Source organism: Dipodomys ordii, unplaced genomic scaffold (assembly GCF_000151885.1).
Source record: "Dipodomys ordii isolate 6190 unplaced genomic scaffold, Dord_2.0 Scaffold186, whole genome shotgun sequence".
Taxonomy (NCBI): domain Eukaryota; kingdom Metazoa; phylum Chordata; class Mammalia; order Rodentia; family Heteromyidae; genus Dipodomys; species Dipodomys ordii.
The window spans coordinates 1,446,395-1,466,899 of NW_012267402.1; the positions used below are offsets into that span (position 1 = coordinate 1,446,395).

General features: G+C 40.3%; 1 protein-coding gene across 8 annotated transcripts in view; it reads left to right on the plus strand.

The window, feature by feature from the left end:
• Nucleotides 1-20,505, plus strand: part of Lims1 (LIM and senescent cell antigen-like domains 1) — a 79,613-nt gene that overhangs the window by 35,346 nt on the left and 23,762 nt on the right. For 3 of the 8 annotated variants that reach the window (XM_013034279.1, XM_013034278.1, XM_013034277.1), the window contains exons 1-2: nucleotides 14,816-15,033; nucleotides 17,866-18,025. In XM_013034279.1, coding sequence (XP_012889733.1) covers nucleotides 14,852-15,033; nucleotides 17,866-18,025 — 342 coding nt within the window. In that variant the 5' untranslated portion in view covers nucleotides 14,816-14,851. Of the gene's footprint in view, nucleotides 1-14,560; nucleotides 15,034-17,864; nucleotides 18,026-20,505 lie in introns of those variants that run through there. The other 5 variants (XM_013034282.1, XM_013034281.1, XM_013034280.1 and 2 more) reach the window with 3 other exon arrangements.

The window sequence follows — 20,505 nt, forward strand, 5'->3', positions numbered from 1 at the left end:
GCCAAGGATAAGGAATGTACAAGATATTGGAGGGTGGGGGGGCTGGGAAGGTGGCTCAGTGGTAGAGCGCTTGCCTTTGCATGCATGAGGCCCTGGATTCGATTCATCAGCACCACATAAGAAAAAGAAAAAAGCAGGAAGTGGCGCTGTAACTCAAGTGGTAGAGCGCTAGCCTTGAGCTGAAGAGCTGAGGGACAGTGCCCAGGCCCAGAGTTTGGGCCTCACAACCGGACCAAAAAAAAAAAAAAGATATTATGGGTCCTTGATTCCAGTGGCTCTGGACAGTTTTCCCTTTTTCAAGTAGTGCCTAGCCTTAAGACATAAAATGTGAGCAAACCAGAGAAAAGCCTCCTGACTTCTTTTTTTGTCTCCTCTACTTTGAGAGGTAGGGAGGAAGGCATGTATTTTACTAAAGGACAAAAATATGAACAATGGCATGATTTAGCAGCTTCTACTGTGTGGGAGTCCTGAGATTGTAGTCTCAGAACACTGGAGTACTGACTCAGGCTGCCTAAATTTAGATGAAAATATTAAGCAAGGAGGAAGGTAAATTGACCTTTTAAAGTCTGTTTATATAAGCAGTGTACTTGAAAGCAATCTATACCTGTATAGCAAGTGTACACATTGATTCTGGATTAGAAAACACTGACATTGCCTTATGAGCCATTATGGTATTATTATTCTGATTGCATTTGAGGTCAGGTTAATGTGTACTAGGTGATTTCCACCTCCATCATAGAAAGCATTGGTGCATTCTATGTGTTAAGTGTTTGACATAATAGGAATGTACAATTTTGATTGTACCATTTTGAATTGCTTCTATTCTTTTTAATGTGCGCATAGTGGGGGTACTAAAATTTGAACTCAAGGCCTCACACTTGATAGGCAGGCATTCTACCACATCATCCACACCCCCATTCTGTTTTTGTTTCATTTTTCAAGTAGGGTCTCTACTCCAGAACAGCCGCAAACCACAGCTTTCCATGTGGCTGAGATCACAGTGACACACCATCATACCTACCTTATTGATCGAGATAAATAGGGTCTTGCTAACTTTTTGCCTAAACTGGTATGGAACTGCCATCTTCCATATCTCTGTCTCCCTAGTAGTTGGGATGAGCTACTACGCCTGGCCCTTCCCTTCCCTTTTTTTTTTTTTTTTGGCCAGTCCTGGGGCTTGAACTCAGAGCCTGGGTGTCATCTCTGAGCTTCTTTTGCTCAAGGCTATCACTCTACCACTTGAGCCACAGCACAACTTCCAGCTTTTTCTATGTATGTGGTACTGAGAAATCGAACCCAGGGCTTCATGCATGCTAGGCTAGCACTGGAACACTAAGCCACATTCTCAGCGCTCCCCCTCCCCCTTCACTTTTAAATAGGGTAAAATCATTGATTTTTTGTTTGTTTGTTTGTAATGCTAGAGGGTCACACTAGGGCTTTCTCTACCACTGTCTTTCTCTACTCCTGTCCCCCAATCAATGACTTCTGGTACAACCAACATAAATAATTATTATCATTAGAGATTTAGGCAGTGTTTTCACTTATATCCAATCCATGTGGTTTTACTAGTTTATTGGAATCATTCTTAGTGCTTCATTTGATTTGCTAATAGAGTCTAACCTCTTTGAAGACTTTTTTTTGTCTGTTTTCCCAGACTGATAATTTGACTAATAATTTGACCTCATCCTGTTAGTTTTGATTATATTTTTGCTTTCTTATCTGTAAACTTTGGTGAGAGATGGTTGGATCTCATGCTGCTTTACTAATACTTGGTGTGGGTTAAAGGACTAGATAGTCTCATAATCATTCAAGTGCATGTTTGCTATCCTGAACTGAAATGCCTGGCAACAGTTCTGTTTATAAAAGGGTTTCATTTATAAAAGGGTTTAAGCAGGAAGTCGCCTATTCATCCAGTGAGGAAGGCTTAAGTTTCATTTTACATCATTTAAGTAATTAAATATTAAGAGGCATATCCCATACATGGATTAGCCCACCTGGTGCCTGTGTATGTGTGCCTTTGTGCCTCAATTACAATTACTGAAGTATTAATAATTCACCTGAGTTCCATGGGGTTCTTCCTCTCCCTAAGCTTTGCTCCTTGTTGCACACCGTCCTTAAAGGTTTATGGTTGATGAGGGAACAGGATGCTGCCTGTGGCCTCTTTTTGGCAGTAGAGGCCAGGCTCCATAGAGTAAGGAAGGAGCAGTGTCTTCAAGAACTCCTGCAAGCAGGCACAGAAGAAACAAGCTATACAGAGTTCTTAGGAAGATCCCTTTAGTCCCTGTCCTAGCCAGCCAAAGGAGAGGAGGGGAGGAAATGGAAGACCAACGGAGCTGGTTTCGGCTCACTCAAGGCTTTCTTCTAACAGCACTCATTTTTCCAGGACTCTTCATTTTAATTCAGTATACCAGTTGTTTGAGTGATGATTGGGAGAAGAGTAAATGATAGGGAAAGAGAAGAGAGAATAAGGTCATGTTGTCTCCTAGCCCCCCTGCCCCCCTCTTTTTTTTTAACAGAAAGCATTCCAACTATTACTTTAATGCTTTTTAGATACTGAGTAAGGCTTGTTGAACCCTCCCAGAGCTGGATTCCACACTCACCCCTGCCCCAGCAGCTGTGTTTTCTTATTCTGGTGTCTCCTTACACCCATACCTCTTGAGAGACTGTAAACACAGTATTCAACAGTGTAGCCCTTTTCACTGCATAAAACATTCTGAAACTAAAGGACTGTATAGAAAACAGGCTGCTACTTCATTATATTGCAGGAAGTGGCAGGAAGAGAAACACAGAAATGGCCATGACAAGAAAAGATAGGTGGCCCTCAGAATAAAGCAGCAGTCCTCACAGCTAATTGTGTTCAAGGGATATTGAGTGCTGGGGAGTTGCATTCTCACCCCCCTCCACCCTCTGCAGAAACAGCAAGAGCTCAGTTGCCCTCCTGCTTCTGAGGATTGACATGGGCTCTGTTCTTTGTGAAACATTACAGGAACCCAGATTGGCCACACGCTACCAGAACAGGGTGCTATCAAGGAGGGCACCCTGAACTGTATGGGAGGGAGAGGTAGGCAGGCCCTGGGTTGAACAGCAAGTCCTTTTGCTTACTGCTCTGACTTGGAGAAACAAAGAATGGAATCTACCATGTGGGCTTCTGTTTATCTCACTTTGTCTTGGTAACCCACACCTTCTACCCCTTTCTAGTTTCAGATGTAAATATGTTCTTAAGTGAGACTAGTTGCCTTGTTGCATAAGCAACATCCAAGACCTCCCAACTACAGGATCCTGACTCTGTAGGCTTCCTCTTTTGTCAGTCTATGTCCAGGCAGGAGAGAAAAAAAATACACAATAATCTGAAAAATAAAGTTCAATATATAGGAATGCTGTTTGCTTATGCCTGTAATCCTAGCTACTCAGGACACTGGGACTCTTGTTCCTAATTGGCCAGCAAAAAGCTGAGTTGGAGCTGAGACTCAAGTTGTAGGGCACTAGCCTTGAGCAAAAATGCTAAGGGACAGCACCTAGGCTGTTGAGTTCAAGCCTGAGTACTGGGACAAAGAGGGAGGAAAGGAAGGAAGGAGGAAGGCTGGGGGAGAGGAAAGAGAAAAACAAAGGAGGAAAAGAAAGAAAAAGAAAGAAGTTGGAAGGGCTACCATGGTGCCACTACTATCCAAGGCCTGAGATGAATGCTCCAGAAGAAGCCACCATCCCCCACCCTCACAAGGCCCATCAAGTGGCAGAAAAATCCCTGGAGCTGTGTGCTTTCAATCTCCCTGTAGCATGCCAGTAACCTGAGTACCCCTACTTCCTGCAGAACTCCCCAGTAGGGTGGGTGCTGCTAGCTACTGAGTATCAATAGGAGCCCAAGGCACCCTGTTTCAGAAGGCTGCTGGCTGCTATGCCCTGGGAACTGGATGTGTGAGAAACCTTGCGTTACTGTAGGAGCAAATCCGTCCCCTGAATTGACTTGACAGTGCCCTCTACTGACACAGCCTCAGTACTGCTTACCAAGAAGAAGAAAGGTAAAGAGGGACCCATTGCAACCATGAGATGTACAAATTGTTATGTCGAAGAACAAACTTTACAACTTTGGGGGTGGGGCAGGGGGTAGGCAGGCAGGGTGGGGGACAGGGGAAGGGATGGGAAGGGGAAAAAAGAGGAGGCAGCAATGCTTGATAAGAAATGTACTCATTATCTTACCCATGTAATTGTAACCCTTCTGTATGGTATTTTCACAATAAAAAAAAAAGAAAGGTAAAGAGGGGTACTCCATGACCAGTGACCAGAAATGTTTTAGTGATACTCCCTGAGAACAGTAAATGGCTGTAACTGTGAGGTCATCATTACTGGAATATTACACATTTTTCTAGGTTTATAGAATTCCTCCTCTTGAAATGATCAGAATTTAACAAAGAACTAACTAACTATGTAAGCTCTACTTTCAAAAACCAGAATTTCATTTTGTGCCAAAAGGTGAGCACAGGAGCCAGAACAAGACTCCCAGGGGAACCAGCAGCCCCGGCTGTGAGCTTACCCACAGGTGGTCATTATCAGCTTTCTGGGACCTTATTATATCATCTCCACATTGCTCTTTCATATACTTACAATGTAATCTGTGTTGTAGCTAAAACAATTCTTTTACCTGTACACTTCATAAAATTTGAAATTTATAAAGACATAAAACCCTTTTAAATTTAGCAAAAAAAAAGAATATGTTTTTTCAGTTATTATACTTGATCATGGCCAATATGTTCAAATATTGGTTAATGTGTGTAACAAGAAGTGATAGTAGATTTGAGTAAGAAAATGATTTTCACTTGACTGGAGTAAATATTTTACCTTCATACTAAAATTCTCTCACTCTTGCTTGCATTCCTTTTTTAACCTTATTGAAGAAATTAAGCTTAGTCACAGAGTAAAAACTCCTATTGACTTCCTGTCCCAGTGTGGTCGGTGTTCTGTGAGATAGCTGTGCTGAGTCAGAACTAAAATAAGAATGAAATTCAGAGCCAGAAAGTCTGGTGCTGGTAGCCGGTATAGCCATATAAAGAGCTCCTAGCTGCACTAAAAGGTTTCCCTGGTAATCTGGGCATCTCTTAAATCAACATTCAGCTAAAAATAGTGTTCTATATTTAAAGCACAGGGCTTCCTCAAATGTGTCTATTTTTATCAGGGCACACTATCTTTTTATAAAGACATTCAGGGTTGAGAAAAGTTAATGGATCACAGGTTAAAAGGTAAAGGTGAGTAACAATGAAGGGATTCCTCATTTTTCAGGGAAAGCATTTGAAAAGTGAGTGAAAAATCACCTAAGAGGGAAATTTACGAGAGTTGTTGAAAATGAGTAAGATTTGTACTGAAGGAGTCCTACTGATGCAGGGCACTGAGTTGTGTGGGTGAGGGGCAGGGGGTGGGGGGAGCACAGCAGCCCACCAGTACAGCCCTGGCTTAACACCCATTGCTTTCATAGACATCCAGCTGAATTATTTGTAGACCGGGAAGTGCTCAGTTCCATATGGATTATTACAAGTCCTGTTAAGAGTTTTTATTTTTGGGGGCTCCTGCTGGTGTTCTTAAAGAAATGAGGAGTACCTTTGTAATATAAAACACATTATTCAATCTTGTAAAATTGTGCCCTCTGGATGGATGCACAGTGAGTACTATATTTACCAAATGAAGTAACTGACAGTTCTAAAGCAGATTTCTTTTTCTTTTTCTTTTTTTTTTTTTTAGGCCTGAGACCAGGACTTGAAACCCCTTCAGCCCCCTAAAGCAGGTTTTTAAGGACAGAGCTGGTGGGTTTCAGATGAGCACAAAGCTAGGCCAAAATGAAAGTAGTTCTGTGTCTGTTTAGATGTGTCACTGAGAATAGATACACTGACCACCATTAAAATATAATTGCATTACAGATTATATAATTTGTAGCCAGGCAGTAGCAGCGCATATCTATAATGTCAGCACTGAGGAAGCTAAGGCAGGAGGATCATGAGTTAAATGCCAGTCTGAACATAGGGACACCTTGTCTGAAAAGGAAAAGATGATTATAGTCACAAGCCCGTTTTCTTTAAATACATGTGGTGTGCATGTACTTTTCAAAAGAACAGACCAAAATGTTAAATTGGCTAGGGGATATATAATTGATACGTCTCTGCCTTTCATTTATTTTCTTTTTCTTTCTTTCTCTCTTTCTTTTTTTGTCAGTTGTGCGCCTGAACTCTGGGCCTGGGCGTTTCTCCCTCAGCTCTTCAGCTCAAAGCAAGCACTCTACCACTTGAGCCACAGTGCCACTTCTGGCTTTTTCTGCTGATTTGGTGCTGAGGAATCTAACCCAGAGTCTCATGCATGCAAGGCAAACACTCTCCCACTGAACCACCTTCCTAGCCTCACTCATTATCTATAATAAACTTTTTATTATATTGAGTGATGGAAGAGAGCAAATTCAACTTATCAAATGAAGTGAGGGCTAGTGATCCTGTCATAGTTAGTGTGTGCATACTCCCACATAGGTGGGTGTACAGACATGAATTATTTCTTACCTTTGGCAGCATATTCTGCTGCTTCCCCAGGCTAGTCTCTTGGTGTCTTTCTTTGGTGGATTGCCTGTATGATGAGCATGTCTCCTTGTAGACACAAGATGGCCAAAGGCAGGTACTAAGTTAGTTCTGTTGTGTTTGTGTGGAGAAAGGATGGAGTATCACTGTTGCGTTTTCGATGCTCATGATTCAAAATGTTAATGTCAGAGAGGTTCATGAAGAAAGAGGAGCATGCAATGAGTAGCATTTACATATCTCTCCTCATTATTGTTTACACATCAAAGTCTTTTGTTGGATGGGTTTTTGTTGCTTGAGTCATGTTGAGAAACTTACAGAGATCGTCCAGAGAAGAAATAGGCCCCTGGTAAGTGGAGGTATGGCTCAAGTAATAAGAGGATATCATCTATAAAAAGCCAAGCGAAGTGATAGGCCCTTTGAGTTCAGTCCCCGTACTGGAAGTGGGGTTTGGAGGGAAGAAGTCAGGGAGCCCTTAAGTAGGCTGTCCATACTTTTGAAGGCTAACATTGAATAGCTGAACTGTTGATTTTCAGTATCTGTGCCCCTTCTGGGCTGAGTATCTCTGACCCTGAGGAGCACATTTAGGACCCTGTGGACACTGGGCAAGAGCCAGATTATCTGACTTGGATGGCTCTTTGCTGCTCCTAGATATGTGACTCCTGAGTGGCCACTCTCATGCAAGTTTTATTTCCATAGGCTTCAGAAACCCAAGAGGGAATTTTTGCCTTACCTCCATCTAGATGGAGGTATATACTAGAATACTAGAATCACTGTATTTGAATTGTTGATTTTAGGGCAAAGTATGTGCTTGCTAGTTTACTTCCAGAAAGCTTTTAGCCTGCAACCAAATAGCATTCCATTCATTTTTTTCTTATCAAGTAAATGAACACACTTAAAATATCGTATGGTTTGTGCTGTAATTCTATCTCCCATACAAAGTACGTCTTTCAACTAAGTTTTGCCTCAAAAAGAGATTTTTAAAAAGAAAATAGTCAAGGGATAATTGCTTTATCCTAGTCATAGCCTCATTATAATGCTTAGTTTTGGGATTGTTTTCAGGTCCTGGAATGGTGCATTAATAGTAATAGAGGGATAATTTGGTTATTTTATTTTAATGATTTTTTTTTCATTTAATCTATTCTACAACAAAGTTCAGGCGTCTTTTCCTTTGTTTATGCAGTGCTGTTGGGAAAAGCACACTACCACTTGAGATATTTCCCAGTTCTTTTGTTTAAATATTAATATTGGCTTTGAGATGGGGTCTTACCACAAACTTTGTCTGAGCTGACCTTAAACTCAAGGCCCTCCTGCCTCCACTTCTCTAGCAGCTAGGTATGTACCATTTTATGTACCATAGGTATTACCTGGCCTTCCTCTGCTCTACTTTGATAACTCCAATATATAATAAATGTGCAGGGTGGGAAGGTGGCTCAACGGTAGAGCACTTGCCTTGCATGCATGAGGCCCTGGGTTCGATTCCTCAGCACCACATAAGCAAAAAGAAAAAAGCCGGAAGTGGCACTGTGGCTCAAGTGGTAGAGCGCTAGCCTTGAGCTGAAGAGCTGAGGGACAGCGCCCAGGCCTAGAGTTCAGGCCCCATGACTAGACCCAAACAAATTAATTAATTAAATAAATGTGCAGCAGTTTCATTTAAGCTAATTGAAGAAAAATGTGCTTTTCTTCTCATTCTCATGCTTCTATGGTAATGTTTTGTTTTGCTTTGTTTGGGGGGGGGTGGTTGTGCAATCAAGAATTAGGAAACAATTTTAGCATACAAACCAAAATGACATATTGATGATAAATCCATATCCGTTTCTGAATAACCTTTGTCTGTTTCTTTCTTTTAAAAGAAAACACGGTGTGTTTGTTTTCAAAGCTGGAACATAAAAAAGAACTTTATAGCTCCATTATCTTTACTTACAATTCAGAGTTGTATTGTTTTTAGTAGTCTGGGAAAAATCAGTGTAACTTAGTGGTAGAGCACTTGCCTTAGCATATGCAAGGCTCTAGATTCATTCCCTAAAAAAAAAAAAGAAAAAAATATGGCTGGGAATGTGACTTAGTGGTAGAGTGCTTGCCTCGCATACAAGAAGCCCTGGATTTGATTCCTCAGTACCACATAAAAAAGTAGAAGTGGTGCTGAGGCTCAAGTGGTAGAGTGCTAGCCTTGAGCAAAAGCAGCTCAGGGACAGTGCCCAGGCCCTGAGTTCAAGCCCCAGGATAGCAAGAGAGAGAGAGAGAGAGAGAACGAGAGAGAGCACGTGCACGCGCACCAGACACTGGTGGCTCAGGCCTGTAATCCTAGCAACTCAGGAGGCTGAGATCTGAGGAGCACTGTTAAAGCCAGCCCAGGATGGAAAGTTCTGAGACTATCTCCAATAAAACACTCAAAAAACCAGAAGTAGTGCTGTGGCTCAAGTGGTAGAGTACTAGCCTTGAGCTGAAGAGCTGAGGGACAGTGCCCAGGCCCAGAGTTCAGGCCCCACGACTGGACCCAAAAAAAAAAGAAAAGAAAAGAAACAAACAAATAAGAAAAAATTGTTGCTTTATTATTAAAGTGTCTTTTTTCTTAATTTTGGTAACTATGCTTATGATCATATGCAGACTGAAAGTGTTTGAACTCCTATAAATAGCTGCAGTGTTTTCTATTATGTCTCTAAGCAGGTTACTTATCTTAGGCCATTTGTAGGTGAAGTTTGTTTTGGCTGAAATCATGGAGTTTGCAGACTGGTAGAGTTTGAAACTCTGCAGCCATCTGTACAGGACACTAAAGTAGGCAAACTTAGTACCAGCTGTGTCATGTATATATAGTAGCCCCTAACAAGGTGTGAGGCACACTGACCCAGGGCCCCAATTCCACCCTTCAGTGATAGATTTTGATACACAACAAATGCTAAGTGATGAGTTTATAAAATGGAAAACTCTCTACTCTGGTTATCCAGGAGAATGGATGGGACTAAGACTTGACCTAGATTTCCCAAAGACTGAGGTCATGGTGATGAAGTTTGTCAAGAAGATATAGAACTTACCACAGAAGCTACTTAAAGGAAGGGTAGCTTACTTGTAAGTTACCCCTAAAATCCCATAGTTGGTTGACTACCATTGTATTAGAGGGTGATATGTTTTAAGCCTCCTTGCTGGCTTTCACCTCTCACTTTAGTACCTCTATTGTTTCTGTATTAGTCACCATATAAGAGACAAAGAATTTCTTTGCCATGTACGTTTATGAGAGGCTAACAAAACTGAGATATGGAAGAGAAGATGATCTAGTCTTTCAGGCCCTATCCTTTCTTCCTTCAGAACCTCTTCCTCTTTCTCCTTCTGGTTTCCAGTTAGGATGTTTCTCTGTAATAGAAAGGAAGGAAAGAAGAAAAGAATGAGACCTAGAAAAAATATAAACCAAGAGACAAAGCCACAAATCTGTCTGTTTTACATCTATACAAATCCTATTATGCTGACAAACCATTGTAAAATATTTTCATGCTGCATGAACAGTTTTTATCATAAGGCTAATTTGTATTGAAGTAACTGTTATTTAGAAGTTCTGTTTAAGCAAATCCCAACAGAAAAGGAGGAGGTAGAATTATATCCATGTTTGTAGACAACAGTTTTAAGAATTCACCCAACCAGGCGCTGGTAGCTCACACCTGTAATCATAGCTACTCAGGGAGCTGAGCTCTGAGGATTGCAATTCAAAGCCAGCCCAGGCAAGAAAGTCTGTGAGGCTCTTGCCTCCAATTAATGACCAGAAAGCCAGAAGTGATGCTGTGGCTCAAGAGGTAGAGCACTAGCCTTGAGCTGAAGAGCTGAGGGACAGCACCCAGGCCCAGAGTTCAAGATCCACGACCAACCAAAAAAAAAAAAAAGAATCCACCCCCAAAATGGTTAGAATTTACCAATGAATTCAATAATGGTGCAGGATACAAGATCAACGTGCAAAAATTAATAGTTTTTTAAATTATACTGATAATGAAATTACTGGGAAAGTAATCAGGAAGGCAATCCTATTCTGTTTTTTTTTTAAAGAAAGAAGAAAATATCTAGGCATAAATTTAACCAAGGAAAAGAATAATCTCCCTAATGAAAATTACAAAACACTGATGGGAAAAACTGAAGAAGATAACTCAAAAATGTACAAAGACATCTGTATTCATTGATTAGAAGAATGAATATTACTAAACTGTCCGTACTACCCAAAGCCGGCTACAAATTCAATATAATTCATATGAAAATACGAAGCTCACATTAAAATATAAATGTCTATATTACAAAGATCCCAAACTTTAAAGCAATCCTGAGCAGATAGAACAAAGCTAGAAGTATAGTAACTGACTTCAAAACATACTACAAACCAGGCATTAGTGGTTCACATCCATAATCCTAGATACTCAGGAGACTGATTTCTGAGGATCTCTTTCCTCCAATCAACCAGTAAAAAGCAGAAAGTGCTAGAGCACCATCCTTGAATGTAAAAGCTAAGGGAGAGTGCTCTGGCCCTGAGTTGAAGCTACAGCTTAGGCACGTGGCATGCATGTGTGCATGAGCGTGCACAAACACACATGCACACACACACAAGTACTACAAAGTAGTAGTAAGCAAAACAACACGGCACTGGCCTAAAACCAGCACATAGACTAGTGGAGAAGAATAAAAAATCCAGGAAAAAAAAGTCTATAGATTTGTAACCAACTGATTTTCATCAGAGGCAATAAGAACATATCAGAGAAAGATTTCTTCAATAAATGATCTTAGGAAATCTAGATATCCAAGTGCTGAAGAAAGAAACTAGACCCTCCCTTTCACCATAAACAAAAATCAACTTAAAACAGATCCCAGTGTTAAATTTAAGATCCAAAATTAAGAAACTACAAAAGTGCTAGGCACTGGTGGCCCAGGCCTGTAATTCTAGCTACTCAGGAAGGTGAGATCTGAGAATTGAGGTTTGAAGCAGCCCCAGCAGGAAAGTCTATGAGACTCTCATCTCCAATTAACCAATAAAACGCCAGACAAGGAGCTGTGGCTCAAGTGGTAGAGCGCTAGTCTTAAACAAAAAACATAAGGGACAATGCCCAGGCCCTGAGTTCAAACCCCAGTACTACATACATACACACACACACACACACACACAGAATGTACTAAGGTATAGCTTAGTGGCAGATATGTGCTTTACATATGGAGGGCCATAGGTTTGATACACACATGGGGGTGTTGGTGCAAGTGTCCTAAATGCATCTCCAAAGATGATATACAAATGCCAACAAGTATATGAAAAATATGGTCTCTATCACTAAACATTAGCTAAATGAAAATAAAAATAGGATAGCATCGTGCCCTAATTAGAATGGCTTTTGTCAAAATGACAGAAAAGTAAACACTGGTGGGAATGTAAAAAATGGAGGACTCTCATACAGTATTAATGGGAATGTAAATTAATACAGCCATTATAGAAAACAGGACTCTAGGCATCTATACACAGTGAGACCAAAGGAGGATACTCTTAGGGGAGAAACACAAAAATGCAATGTCTGTGTGTCTTTGATTCTATAAAATAGTGTTTGTTGAAATTAACTCCAGGAAATGGAAACAAGAGGTTTTTTTCTTTGTTGTTGTTTTTGTTATATTTTGTTTTGTTTATCTGTCTTTGGGAGGGTATAGGGGACACAGAAATGGAGGGACAAAGGATAAACAAATACAGCAGTGGTATTCACTAGATACTATGTTGAATATGAATTATACAACTTGTGGAGACAATAGGGAAAAACTAGGAGAGGGAAAGGGAAGGAGTAACATTGTCCAAAAATAATGTACTCATTATTTGTAAGACTATATAACTATAACACCTCTGTATATCATCTTTATAATAACAAGAAAAAATAACTGAAAAAAGGTATGAAGTATTTAAATATCGTTCAGTAGGTGAATGAGGTGAATACTTAGACCATAGATCAGTACAATGGAATACTATTTCAGCAATAAAAAAGGACCACACTGGCATCTCAACATAGATGGATCTCAGGAGTATTATACTGTGTTTAGAAAAAAAAAAAAAAAGAACACCAATCTTAAGACATCTTCTACTGTAGAATTCCATATGTAAATTTATTTATTTATTTATTTATTTTGTCAGTTGTGAGGCTTGAACTCTGGGCCTGGGCCTTGAGCTCTTAGCTCAAGGCAAGCACTCTACCACTTGAGCCACAGTGCCACTTCCAGTTTTCTGATGGTTTATTGGAGATAAGAGTCTCACAGACTTTTCTTGCCCGGGCTGGCTTTGAGCTGCTATCCTCAGAAGAGAGCTTAGCCTCCTGAGTAGCTAGGATTACAGGTGTAAGCCACTGGCACCCGGCTTAAAATATTCTTTAAACAATGGAATTATACATGTGGAAAAAACCAATAACTGCCATTATTATTTATTGTGTTAGGAATGGCAGGATTGGAGGGACTTTTCTATTGTTCCAGAGTGACTGGCAGAAATAACAGGAAAGAAGTCTCTGCAAACTGGGCTAGGTCTGTGTCTTGAGGAGATACCTCAAGAGTGTTTTGTAGTTAACCTACCACTGTTTGTTTGATTCACTCTTTCCTCTTTTTTACATTGTCATCATAAAAAGAAAGCTAAAGATAAGAAGTGTCGATAAGTAGAAAGGAAAAAATGTAAGCCTCAGCCATGAAGTTATTTGCTTTCTATTTAAAATTGCTAATTCCCCTGGTCCATTAGCCGTCAGTCTCGGGCTTTAGGGTCCATATAGCCCATAGCCTTTGAATTTCTGACCATGCTCTGTTATCTTCAAGATTTAAAATGGGGGTCTTGTTTTCTGCTTCTGGTCCTATTTTGTATTTATTTCTAGCTCATCTGTTTCACTTCTCTGATTCCGTTTAGCCATTTTCTCATATATGAGTTCTTGTATAAGTTCTAGAATCAGATTACTTAGAATTAAATTGTGGTTCATCACCTATTTATTAGCTGTTCAGTCACTTTGTGCCTGATATAAATAATACTCTGTCATAGGGTTAAGTGATGGGACTGGAAGCCCCTGTAGACTCTTCGGTATTAATTGCTTATTGTTGTTGCTTGAGTCTCAACTGCATGCTGCTTGCCTGCTGCTAGTTTTGTGGCTCTCCTGCCAACAGTGTGACCTATGTTGTCCATCAGTTACCTGTTCCTGAACTCAGGGCCTGGGCACTGTCCTGAGTTTTTGTTTTTGTTTTTGTTTTTTCCTCGAGGCTTGCACTCTACCTCTTGAACCACAAGAGGTTGTTGGTTAATTGGAGATAAACGTCTCATGGACTTTCCTGCTGGGCTGACTTCAAGCAGTGATTCTCAGATCTCAGCCTCCTGAGTAGTTAGGATTACAGGTGTGAACCTCCAAGCTTCTGTAAAATCTTCACAAGTTCCCCTTTGTCTCTTGCTTTAGATGGGACAGCTCACCATGCTAAGAGGACTTGGAAAGATAATGGGTAGGCTCTTTTGTGGCCATTAGTGCTACATCATCATTGTCATCGTCATTGCTAACACAATTATGAAACAGTACTGTGAACTGAATATAGCAAGGAAGCCAGAGTATATGATAGCTTCCTATTAGGATAAGATTAAGAAGCTCTGTTTCACCTGTTACAGGATTAGCTGAGGCTAAGTAGAAGAGAGTTAAAATTAAACTCCATCTTGTTCCTATTTCTACTTACATATATTCATTGAAACCTTTACTGAATTCTTGCTGTGTCCTAGGAGCAACAATAAGAGAAGGCAAAACTGCACTTAAATGTTGAGGAGTTTGCTGATTCTTTGCATAGTTAACATTCACACCCTGGGATGGTGAGAACACAGGTCAGGTGCCAGCAGCATCAGTCTCACTGAAAGCTTGTGATGGATGTCCAGCAAGCTCTCCAAAAGATTCTATGCTCTCTGAAATTGAACGAGAACAGTGTTGGCTTTGCCTGATGACAAATACCTAGGACATACAGAAAGTTATTTCTCTTGAGGGCCTATAGAGCAGCCATCTTCTTCTTCTGCAGTAGTGTTTATGGTCACAATCTGTGGGGATGCTGCTCCAAAAGACTGTGACTACTCTGTGGAATGTTTTTTAGAACTTCGAGGAAGCCGCAGTAAACTCAGACTACTGTGCCGCTGAGTGCTTTACAGCTGAGCTCTTAACATGAAGCGCGTCAGTAGTGACCCTGGCAGCTGACTGACGTGCATGGGAACAGTGGGAGTGACCCTGGCTAGGAAGCCCGGAGGTCTGGGTATTGTTCCTACTGCCTTTGCGCCCTGCTGCTCTGATCCCTGAGCTCTGGAACTCTCAGCACCCACCATGGCCTTCTCTAGCCGAATGCGCCCCTATGCTATCCCGGAGAATGAAGAGATCCCCCCGACAGTTCTTAACAGTGTCCATGAAGCTAATGGGAATGAAGATGAGAGGGCTGTGTCCAAACTGCAGCGCAGGCACAGTGATGTCAAAGTCTACAAGGAGTTTTGTGACTTTTATGCAAAATTGTGAGTCTCCCCCTTCCTGGAATTCCTTCTTCTGGATCTCAAGATTTTCAGCTCTCCTTTCCCTAGCAGTTTTGATATATCTAATGTTATTTTATGTAGCAGGGCTTTTCATGGGGGATCTGTGGACCCTGGGAATGGCTCATAATACAGCCTCCAGCCAACAGGTTGCCTTGTAAGATTTTACTGGAAGATTTCCTTTCTCAAAGGAGAAGAAAAGTGTTATCACAAGAGTAGTAGAAAGTCCTTGTCTTTAGTAGGTTCCCAATAACAGTACACATTATGTGTTAGGGGAAAAGGAGAATTTTTATTGTCAGGATTTACAATAGGAAAAATGTATACACTCGAACTTCTTGAAGATAAGGCCAAGCTTATTCAAGATCAGCATTTTTTGTTGAGGACTTAACTCTGTAACCAATATTTTACTAAATAAATTCTCAAGATCATTTTTGGATTTTATACATTGCTGTATTTAAGGAGCAGAAAACTTGTCTCACATATGATTATAAAATGAAAATAATAGAAAGCTGGATTGCTGCTGCTTCCTATGTGAGATTAATAGGTAGAAGTAGATCTACAAAATCAATCATGAGGGGCTCGTTAGAATTTTGTATTAAGGCTTTTACATAAACACATCTATCCCCATGTATTTCTTATTATCAACACTTCTTAGTGAAAATTGTTACCTGAAAAGTTAGCCAGTTAATTATAAATAAACTGATGACAGCCATAACCGTCACTGTTTTAAGGTATACCATCTATCATATGTAGTATTAATTATAAAATTGATTGTTTAACCTGTTTTGTAGAATGGGAGCTTCTTTGGACAACTACTTAAAGATATAATAATAAAAAATGTAAAAACCTGATTGTTTAAAAAGTGCACTATTCCAGGAGGTCAAGATAAAAGAGGAAAGAAAAGTGTTCAGTAGGAAGACAAGATGATAGCATTTCCTTTTCCCTCCTTTGTTACTAAGAAGACTTCATGAAAAATATGTTATCACATTATCTCTAGGCCAGTCCATTTTTCCAGTGTGAAATAACTCTGTACTTATTTTTGTAATGTGTCTATTTTGCTAATTCTGTGTGAGTATTTGAACTTGAGTATGAAGTCTATGTTTTAATGAGTATGACTAGGTCAGTGGAAATCAAACATTTTGATCAGGGGACCACTTTAATCTTCCCTGTGCTGAGGTGGGGGTGAGGAAGGGGAATCATGAAGTCATTTATCACTATACATAAGAAATTTAAACTGAGAAAAATAACAAATATTTACAAATTTATTTAAAAGCAGTACTAACATTTAGTAATATATAGAGAAAAATGGCATTGTTTTACATTTGTGCAGATCTTGTTGTTTGTTGATAAAAGACACTGTCTCATATGTGCCTGTTGCAATAGATGGATGTAGCCACCACAAACATATGGTTAAAAAAGAGGGGATTTTTTTTTTCCTGACACTATACTTTGAGAACTGTACTCTGTTAACAAATTAGGACATTTCAGAATCCTCCTGCCTGTTTAGAGTTTCATTAAGATCCCTGAGGTTTGAGGGATCTTTTGCAAGTACTAACTAATCATGTTGTCAGGAGCATCATCATCAAAACAGTTCTGAAAATTATTGGACAGATGTTGGGCTTACTTGCTTCGTCACTCAGGGACATGTATGGATTTATTTGTTTGTTTTGGTTGGTCATCGACCTTGAACGCAGGACCTGGGCACTGCCCGTCAGCTTTTCTGTTGAAGGCTAGTGCTCTACCACTTTGAGCCACAGTTTCACTTCTGGCCTTCTGGTAATAAATTGGAGATAAGAGTCTGATGGACTTTCCTGCCCAGGCAGGCTTTGAATCACAATCTTCAGATCTCAGGCTCCTGAATAGTGAGGATTATAGGCATGATCCACCAACACCCAGCTATGTGTGGATTTTGACCAAGAAAAACTTTGGAGCTTCAACAAAACTGCCACTGTTTGGACAGAAAGAAACTACATATTTCCCCCCCATCTCACATTCTGAAATGACACAGTAGAAATTTGTTTATGAAGCATGGGCTAGGTTTGCCACCCAGGACTGGGCACCTTGGCTTGTTTTTTAAGAGATAAGGATTTACTTTCAACAAGATATACTCAAAGGAATAGTCTATGTTTATGTTATGATATGGCATTCAGTTGGCATGCAGTTTAGATTCCATTCTCAAAAGGGAGACTTTGAGATGTCTCATGGGTATTCTAATTAAGCAACTAGGAACCTTTCCTTGAGGAAAACTTCTTTTTTTTTTTTTCTTGGAGATGGGATCATAGTGTATTTGTCTGGGCTAACCTGAAACTCTCAAGCTCAAGTGATAATTCCACTTCAGCCTAATCTTTAGTAAAGTGGGGCTACAGGTATATACCACTATACTAAGCTGAAAATGATTTTTTACTTCTTATTTTTTATTTCCATTCCTGGTACCCAAATGCATAGTAAAGACTCACGGTATATTAACTAGAAGAATGCTAAAAATGCTAATGACGGAATCAAAGCGGGGGGGGGGTCACTTTAGAATGTAAGGTGCTAGTGTGAAAAGACTCGGACAGTTGGATTGGCAAGAAAACAGGGCTTTAGATAGTGGAGCTGTATCTCAAGTGGTAGGGCATTAACTGTCCTTGAGCACAAAAGCTCAGAGACAACGCCCAGGACCTGAATTCGAGCCCCAAGACCAGCATCCAAAACAAAACAAAAACAACAGGGTTTTATAGGCCAAATACAAATTTTATGATCTCATTATTCAATCTGTCCAGGGTTAAGCCTCCAAAAAGAATAACAGTCTGACTTGCTCTCTTTTGTGTGTTACAGCAACATGGCCAATGCCCTGGCCAGTGCTACTTGTGAGCGCTGCAAGGGGGGCTTTGCACCTGCTGAGAAGATTGTGAACAGTAATGGTGAGCTATACCATGAGCAGTGCTTTGTATGTGCTCAATGCTTCCAGCAGTTTCCGGAAGGACTCTTCTATGAGGTGGGTCCATTGGACAGGAACAAAGAGGCATCATCTCTGTTCCTTCCTTTCTTTTCTAGAGTCTCTTTCATACTCAAGTTCATTATCAAAGATTGAAGTGCCATATGCTTGCCAAGGTATTTAGTAACTATGAGGTTAGTGATGATATGTGTAAAGAAACACATAGTTTATAGCTCAGATAGGATGCCATTTTAGACACCAGCATTTACATTGCTCATTTATTTTCCTATTTCAGAATCCACAGTATTTTGCAACTCTGCCTATCAGACATAAGCATTTCTGTTCCAAATAACAGTCTATAGCTGCAGTATCTCTGGCTTTTGTACATAGGCACCTATATGTTTGCCCCTGTATAGATCTTGCCAACTCCCATATTTGTGTCTCCTTCTCAGGATACCACTGGATATTCTCCCTGAAGTAAAGTCTAAGTGATCTACTGCATAGCCTTCCAGTCATGCACAAGAGCTTTCATGCACTTATTTTATATATGTGTATATATGTATTATATATAGAAAATAAAGTTGGGTACTGGTGGCTCACACCTGTAATCCTAGCTACTCAGGAGGCTGAGATATGAGGATTGTGGTTCAAAGCCAGCCTGGGCAGGAAAGTCTGTGAAACTCTTATTTCCAATTAACTACTAGAAAACTGGAAGCAGTGCTGTGGTTCAAAGTGATAGAGCACTAACCTTGAGCAAAAAGAACTCAGGGACAATGCCCAGGCCCCAAGTTTAAGCGCCATGATTGACATAAACAAATAAAAATATTGGAAATGAGTATTAGGGAACAGCACTATGTTTAGCTTTTCTAGATATCTTGAGTTTTGTTTTGTTTTGTTTTTTGCCAGCCCTGGAGCTTGAACTCAGGGCATGAACACTGTCCCTGTCCCTGGGCTTCTTTTGCTCAAGGTTAGCATTCTACCACTTGAGTCTCAGCACCACTTCTGGCTTTTTCTGTGTATGTGGTACTGAGGAATTGAACCCAGGGTTTCATGCATGCTAGGCAAGCACTCTGCCACTAAGCCCCATTCCCAGCCCTCCTTGAGTTCTTTTCTAAATGTGTGTTCTTCTTGATCCTCGGTGTTACCACATGATCTCTACGTCCTTTGTGTCATATTCAATATTTCACCATTATTGTAACTTTTTCTTCTCATATTAAACATAACATTTTGGCAGGTAGTCTAGGGAGCTAGTAAAAATGGTATAAATGAAGATGACAGTGTTACATTGTATGAATGAAAGAGGGGTCAGTTTAGTGATTTACTTTGTTTACTTGCTACTTGCATATTTGTGTATGTATACATGTATGTATATATATTTATGTCTTGCTATAGGGTAATATATGTATATAGGATTCTGTTACAGCCAAAGATGGCTGCTGTTTGATTTTATTTTTTTGGCTACCAGATATATAGATTTCCCTATCTTATATACCATTTCTGAGGAAGGAAAGGTAGTTTAGAAATGCCATTTGTAAGTTAACTGTTCACCACTGAGGCAACATTTTCCCAAAGAAATGATCCTGCAAGTGCAGTTCCAGGCCAGCTTGTAGACAGTCATCTACTCATGAGTACATGAGATATGGGAGGTAGCATGTGTGTTAGAGATATAACTCTGAAAAGTAGATTTGAGGGTTCATTCAGGGAATGAAGGTCTATTCACTAGTTCCTTCTGTGTCCTAGAATCACACATTTCCTATTTTAAAAGCCTCAACAGCAGATAAGGATGTCGTCTTTTCTTCCAGTTCTTCCTAACACTTAACAAGGCAGCAGAAATCTTTTAGTTAAGGATGATTGCCTTGGAGATGGATATGGGAAGCAACAGTCATGGAGTGGCACAGGAGAAGAATAGGCTAGTACCTAACAGCAGGAAGAGAAAGAAGGACAGAAGCCTTCCCAAGGTGTGCATAGTGGCACAGGCTGCAATTGGTAAAGAACCCTACAGACTGGGGCAACAGGATGAGAAAAGAGGTTGCTTTTAGCAGTTGCCATTATTCAGCTTGGGGAAACTGACCTAAGGACCTGCTTAGCTGTGGTAAAAGGCACTCAGCCACAGTAGTAATGTGCTGGAAGGAGATGAGACTGTTTTAAGATGAATTAAAGGAGGCACAAGATAGAAATAAGGCTTTTATTATTTATATACATCTTGAGGCCACATGGGCAGAGGTCAAGGTTCACAGTCAGAAGAAGGGAAGTACAGGTATTATCCAAATAGGCCTCCCATGGGGAATTTTAATTGTGTGACCTCAAACCCACTATGTAGCCCAAGCTACCCTTTTTTTTTTTTTTTTTTAATTTTTAAATCGGTCATGGGGCTTGAACTCTTCATCTCTTCAGCTGAAGGTGAGTGCTCTACCACTTGAGCCACAGTGCCACTTCCAGTCTTCTGGTAGTTTATTGGAGATAAGAGTCTCATAGACTTTCTTGCCCGGCTGGCTTTGAACCGCCATCCTCAGATCTCAGCCACCTGAGTAGCTAGGATT